This window comes from Arachis ipaensis, chromosome B02 (assembly GCF_000816755.2).
Source record: "Arachis ipaensis cultivar K30076 chromosome B02, Araip1.1, whole genome shotgun sequence".
Lineage (NCBI taxonomy): Eukaryota > Viridiplantae > Streptophyta > Magnoliopsida > Fabales > Fabaceae > Arachis > Arachis ipaensis.
The window spans coordinates 102,063,664-102,071,069 of NC_029786.2; the positions used below are offsets into that span (position 1 = coordinate 102,063,664).

The window sequence follows — 7,406 nt, forward strand, 5'->3', positions numbered from 1 at the left end:
ACACTCCAGAAAATTATACAAACGCTGTTAAATCAACCTTCTAAAATTTACTGTGACAAGAAACTCCTCATTTATGTAAAATTATTGATGATGTCTCTTAATTTGAATCATAAAAAAAAAAAGAAAAAGAAAAAAAGAGCATATATATAGTTTGTTTACCTTAGCTTCAGAAAAAAGATGACAAAAAGTGGTTCAATTACAAGTACAGTATTCAAATAGCCGTCGAGATACACAAACTAAAGAGTTTTAAAAGAATGGAAATGCATCTCTTTGCATACAAACTTTCAAACAGTAGTACAAGGTGGGAATTAGAGGCATGAAGTTTTATAAAGCTATGGTTAGTGATTAACCAACCACAAATTAAATAGATCAAGCTTTTCCAATATTTATATTAGAAATATCTTGTTCATACCCTAACCCAACGCTAAGGCCCAGGATCCGAACGAAAGGCCCAATCCAAAGGATTGAGCCTCACCCTACACCGACCTTCAATCTACGAAGTCGGTTCATACCACGACTAGCTCTGAGGAAGTCAGGAACAATGATTACCTGGCAGATAATCACTCATTCAAATGAGTAACTGCCCCTAAAATCTCTCTACCCTCTTCCAGAAGCCATATCTCAACTTCCCTAAGATAAAGGGACGGTTATCCCCCTTAAGTGGCGGAACTACTCCAATGGTGGTTATGAGTTCACCACTATAAATACACTGACACTTCTCAGGTATCCCTAAGCCCAATACTCTCTAGACCTGTTTTGCTCCCTTGCTGACTTTGGCATCGGAGTGTCTTTGCAGGTACCACCCCCCATTCTCTCACACACAAGTCGGACGGAGGCCCTGGGTCACAAACCCACTCGAACGCTTCCTCTTTCAGACGATTGGGCCAGCCAAACTAATCCAACCCAATAATCTTCGGTTACCCATCGTAACATTGGCGCCGTTGCCGGGGACCTGAGAGGTCAACCAGTGATGGCGGATATGTCACCTGAAGATGGTCATGTAGCGTCAGATTTCGAACAAGAGAATCAAGATACCGGAAACAACGACGCAGACCTAACTCACCACCAAGAAATCAATGACCAACATAGAGAAGGCACTTCCGGATTAAAAAATCCGAAGATGAACTCCTCGGATGGACGTGAATCAGGAAAGGATGGACCACCCCATGCGACTGAACTAATGGGGCTAGTCCATGGCCACCAAGGTCGTTTGGAACAGCTGGAACAGGAGCTGGAACGACAAAGGGAGACAGAGAAGAACCTAAGGGAGGAGATGGCGTGACGAAAAGAGTTAGAAGAAAAACTCTTAAGGTTAGAATCCTCCCTAAAAGGTCGGAACTCTCGTGGCAATCGAGAAGAATCACCCCTAGGAGGGGAGGACCCATTTAGTGAGGATCTATTTAGTGAGGACATAATGAGGACAAAAGTTCCAAGAAACTTCAAAAGCCCTGATATGGACCTCTACGATGGAACCACAGATCCGAAGCATCATTTAAGCAATTTTAAAAGTTGGATGTATCTGGCTGATGCTTTTGATGCGACACGCTGCAAAGCTTTCCCGACCACCCTATCGAAAGCGGCGATGAAGTGGTTTGATAGCCTCCCCCCGAGGTTAGTCACCAGCTTTGAGGACCTCTCGAGGAAGTTTTTTATGAGGTTCTCCATCCAGAAGGATAAAGTAAAGCATGCACCAAGCCTCCTGGGAATAAAGCAGGAGGTCGGAGAATCTCTACGGGCCTATATGGAACGGTTCAACAAAGCATGCTTAGAGATTCAAGACTTGCCCACTGAGGCAGTCATAATGGGGCTAGTAAATGGGCTCAGAGAAGGTCCCTTCTCACAGTCCATATCAAAAAGGCACCCTGCCTCCTTAAGTGATGTACAAGAAAGAGCCGAAAAGTACATCAACATGGAGGAGAATGCCAGACTACGAGAGCCGAACTGGCGACCTGGGCATCTTCCCTCATCAAAAGAAAGGGAGAGGGAGCCCAAGAAGAAAGAAGAGCTCGGTCTCGACAGACCAAGGAAATATCACTCTTATACTCCTCTAAAGGTTTCCATAGTGGATGTATACAGAGAAATTTGCAATACTGAAAGGCTGCCGCCTCCCAGGCCCATTAAAAATAAAAGGGGAGGAAGTCGCAGCGACTACTGTGAGTACCATAAGATATATGGTCACTCAACAAACGATTGTTACGACCTCAAAAATGTGATAGAAAAGTTGGCCATAGAAGGCCGACTTGATAGATATCCCATGGAAAGGTCGGACAATCATGGGAAGAGAAAGCGAGATGACATAGACAGAAGAGACCCACCACTGCAAACCCCGGAGAGACATATACATATGATCTCAGGCGGGTTTGCAGGAGGGGGACTCACCAAGTCCTCTCGCAAGAGACACCTCAAGCGAGTCTACCAGGTCGGAAGCGAATCATCCGACCTCCCTACCATCTCATTTATCCCTGGACACGATGATCCAGTGGTAATAACCATGATCCTAGCCAATGCCCATCTCCACAGAACCCTAGCAGATCAAGGAAGTTTGGCAGACATCATTTTCAAGCCTGCGTTTGACAAACTAGGGTTGGATGAAAAGGAGTTAAGAGCCTACCCCGACACCTTGTACGGGCTAAGCGACACGCCAATAAAATCACTGGAATTTCTACCCCTCTACACTACCTTCGGAAAGGGGGAAAAATCCAAAATTCTGAGCATAGACTTTATAGTCATCGACGTAGGGTCGGCATATAACGCCCTAATCGGCAGAGCTACCCTAAATCGACTCGGAGCGGTGGTGTCTACTCCCCATCTCTGCATGAAATTCCCGACACCAGCGGGGATAGCAACGGTGCGGGGGGACCAGAAATTGGCAAGAAAGTGCTACAATGAAAGCTTGAACCTGAGGGGAAAAGGCAAGGAAATCAACACCATAGAGCTCGGCGGAAAAGTAATCCGAATATTAGATCAAGCTTTTCCAATATTTATATTAGAAATATCTTGTTCATACCCTGGCCCAACGCTAAGGCCCAGGATCCGAACGAAAGGCCCAATCCAAAGGATTGAGCCTCACCCTACACCAACCTTCAATCTACGAAGTCGGTTCATACCACGACTAGCTCTGAGGAAGTCGGGAACAATGATTACCTGGCAGATAATCACTCATTCAAATGAGTAACTGCCCCTAAAATCTCTCTACCCACTTCCAGAAGCCATATCTCAACTTCCCTAAGATAAAGGGACGGTTATCCCCCTTAAATGGCGGAACTACTCCAACGGTGGTTATGGGTTCACCACTATAAATATACTGACACTTCTCAGGTATCCCTAAGCCCAATACTCTCTCTCTCTACCCACTTCCAGAAGCCATATCTCAACTTTCCTAAGATAAAGGGACGATTATCCCCCTTAAATGGCGGAACTACTCCAACGGTGGTTATGGGTTCACCACTATAAATATACTGACACTTCTCAGGCATCCCTAAGCCCAATACTCTCTAGACCTGTTTTGCTCCCTTGCTGACTTTGGCATCGGAGTGTCTTTGCAGGTACCACCCCCCATTCTCTCCACATAAGTCGGACGGAGGCCCTGGATCACAAACCCACTCGAACGCTTCCTCTTTCAGATGATTGGGCCAACCAAACTAATCCAACCCAATGATCTCCGGTTACCCATCTTAATATATCTGAAATTCTTTGGTTAAATTTCTGCAAAATACTATAGTTAGCAAATAATATAAGTCTGCTTAAACTTTTTATAGTTGGCAATGATTAGAATGAATTCACATAATTGACAAAATTGAATTTTCTTATGAGAAAGTCTAAGGGGGCAATACTTTTATTGAAATCTGGCCAGCACTTAACAATCAAAAGAAAAATGAATAATTCTACACTATTAGATGTCATCTCACACCAGTAACATTATTGATGATAGCTAATTGATGGCTACACATCACGAATTCTGCTGGCCCCTTAGCACTCCTCTTTTCTTATTAATAGCATAAATAATTTCATACTGCCTATATTCTACTCGGAATATAAGAAATATTGCTATATGCATAGCTTAAATGTAAAAAGTGAAATAGGGATCTCTTATTGAATGTAATACTTCCTTAATTAATTCCTTTTATAGTCAATGGTACTGCTCAAGAAGCATTCTTAAAAGAAAAAGAAAAAGGAAAAAAAAATTCTAGATTGTAATGCTCTTAAAGATTTAGATAGTATACAATAGACTTTTATTTATAGCCTGTTGTCCGATCAATCAAATGTTTCCGTCTATGAGACTTGAGTTGTTGAATCATGCAAAATAGTTTCTTAATATATAAAAATATAAAGGTAAGCAGTTGCAAAAGCAAGGGAAAAAAGATTAATATAAAATTTACAAGGATGCAAGTTTAAGTAAACTAACAATGGCAATTAATTGAAGCAAAGAGAAAGATCGGTTTAAGAAAGAACGCCCTACAATAATTAATTGGGGAATGCTAGGGGAACAATGACTATTTTGAACAACATGAACAACCACCAATCCTGCACTTCTAAATTAATTATCTAAATTTTAATATTAAAATAATCATCCTTACACTAGTAAAATGATCATTCGATATATTTATTGTTTACATTATTTAATATTTTCATTGTCTACCTATATTTTTCCTAATTAAAAATATTTGCTAAAGATTGATAAGCATTTTTCACCCCTAATGATGGAAGTAAGGGGGCATTAGCATTTTTCACCCAGGTTCTTGCATGACCTCCAATTATCGAGTTGGAGTTTTGAATTTCCTCTAGTCTTCCAGATCATCGCTCACTTTTCAGTGCCTGTAGATTCATCAGCCTTGTGATGGAGTTACGATGAGAGTTCAACCTCAGATCCAATTCAAAGCTTCCTTGACAATCAAAGCTTTGAAAGTTTGTCCTAAAATCTTTGAATCATCAACTGCACATACTATTTGCTACAATGTTTGTCAATCATTGTATATTCAACCATACTAGATATACATTAAAATCAGTTATTAAAATTAATTACTAATATAAAATACATATTTAAAATAAATTAAACTACATAGATATGTATTGATATAAAAATACATAATATATAATTCATTTTAGTAACTAATTTTAATATATAAATAGCATTTTTGTTATAACATTAGGTTCCCCATCTTATATAATTCTAGCTATGAAACAAAACATCTTCTACCTCACTCGAATCGACAAGTTCTAGTGTTCCACAATCAAATCTTTATCTTTTATACATTCTTATATTATTTGATGAAACTACTACACAGATTAAACTTTCTTTAGCCATAACCATATGTATGCTCTGGCTGCTGCTTCCACAAATTATTCATAACTTGTATGCAACACTATATAAATGAAATAATAATATGTTGCATTTTATACTCACCTCATCAATACTAAAAGAGTTTCACATTATATATAGTAGCATATAAAACAGTTCAATGTTCAAACGCATATATGACGATTATTAAAAATTTCCTATTCTAATAACAAAAGAACACAACTAATAAGACTACAAATATTATTGAGAAGAAGAAGAAGAAGGTGTAATCTTGATGACAAGGCCAGGGAAGACATCATCAGGGTCATGGATATGAGGGTTGTTGTGAACGATGTAAGGGTCACCGCACTTGTCACTTATGGTGTGAAGCGTCTCCCCTTCTCCGACCACATAGATCTCCTCGCAGGGTCGTCGGAGAGTAATAATAGTGCTGCTATTGTGTTCATCAGTGAAGATGGTTAGCATGATTAGGACAGTGGAAGAAACAAGGAGAAGTGCACAGTACCATGAAGCTTCTTCAGCTGTGGCGTTTCCCTTTATGGACTTCAAAGACATTGTCTTGGTCACTTTTTCACAAAAGAGAGCAAGCTAAGATCGATGGTTCATGGTTGGAACTTGTAACTTGGAAGTTATTAATATTATATAAATGAAGATATAAGGATGAAATACGAGAAAGAGAGAAAATAGGGGCCACGATGCTTGTGAGGGTCAGTTTTGACGGTTATTCAGGACAATACATGGGGTTGTGGAATAGAGCAACAAGACATGGATATATATATATAAATTAACTTTGATGCACGTCTAGTTTTTTGTTTTTTTTCAATATTTCCTAATAGTCTGATAGACCAAAGACTGATTTATTGTAGATTAAAACTCCACTTAAAGATTTATCATTCGCCAATAAATTGATATAAATATAAGATGGGATAAAATATTTTACATTATGACTCTGTTTGTCTATTAAAATTAAACTCTTTTTTAATGCATAATTTTATGGAATATGATGAGTTTGGAAAACTCTTATTTAATTTTGATAATGAACAAATATTATTAAAATATTTAATTACAAAATTATTGATTTGATCTTAATTCATATTTGCTTAATTAATAATTTTGTTGTGCAGATTTTATGTTGGGCCGAAAAATGAGCTTTTGGTTTAAGCCCAATAATCAGCCTTGATGCATGGTTTATAACAAGTGGCTGAATTTTTATTGATAGGCCAAACTCAATATTGTTACAACCAAGCCCATGGTTAATTTTCTCATGCTTGATCCGAAACAAAATTCATCAGTAAGCAAATGTTAACTAATTGGGCTAGTTTTAATTTCAATGCTACAAGCCCAAATCTCATTTGTGATGAATGGTTCCAAACTTGGTCCGAAACCAAGATTAAAATGAAAGCAAAATGCTTCCAACGGATCCAAGTATTTCACCATGTGATGGATTTCAAAATCTATTACATTGTTAATTAATGCATGGGAAATATGAGAGAGAAATGTTCAGCTGAATTGATTGATGGCTATTATGACAACACGCCACTCTAAGCTAAGGAAGTAAAAGCAACTTTAACCAACAAAGTGGTTTATCACATTGAATTGCTTTTCTTCTAAATTGTTTATTCTCTCTCATCTCTTTCTTGCTTCTTTCTTCGGTCCTTGTCCAGGAAGTTATGGACGCTATGCTCATCAACCAAGAAAAGGAAGAAGCTGCATGCATCAAGACCATTAAGCTAATGATGGCAAGAAAACATACTAAAATAAAAATGAGCTGTGGCTAAGATATTCACCAAATGTGGTTAGATTTGGTGAGGTTATCTTGAGTTTTTCATGCTCAAAATGGAAGGCAAAGATTCGGCCAGCAAGGGAGATTCTTGAAGCATGGCTTGTCTTTGATTCTGCTCAACCACCACAGGAAGTAGCTAGAGTGGCGAAGTGATGGTTGAGGCAGAGATTGAAGCAGATGAAGTCATTATCATCATGAAGTATCAAGGGCCAGAAATCCATCTTGGAGAGCAAGCCAAGGATGGAGAACTCGGATTGATGAAGGGTGATGATCAAGAAAGGACCTTCTCTATTGGTACGTTTTGGGTTGTACGTTAATGGAGAT

At 38.9% G+C, this 7,406-nt stretch overlaps 1 protein-coding gene across 1 annotated transcript; it reads right to left on the bottom strand.

Moving 5' to 3' along the window:
- Positions 5,540–5,854, bottom strand: LOC110269315. The gene has a single exon (XM_021117077.1). It carries the CDS (start codon positions 5,852–5,854, stop codon positions 5,540–5,542), a length of 315 nt encoding a protein of 104 aa, XP_020972736.1.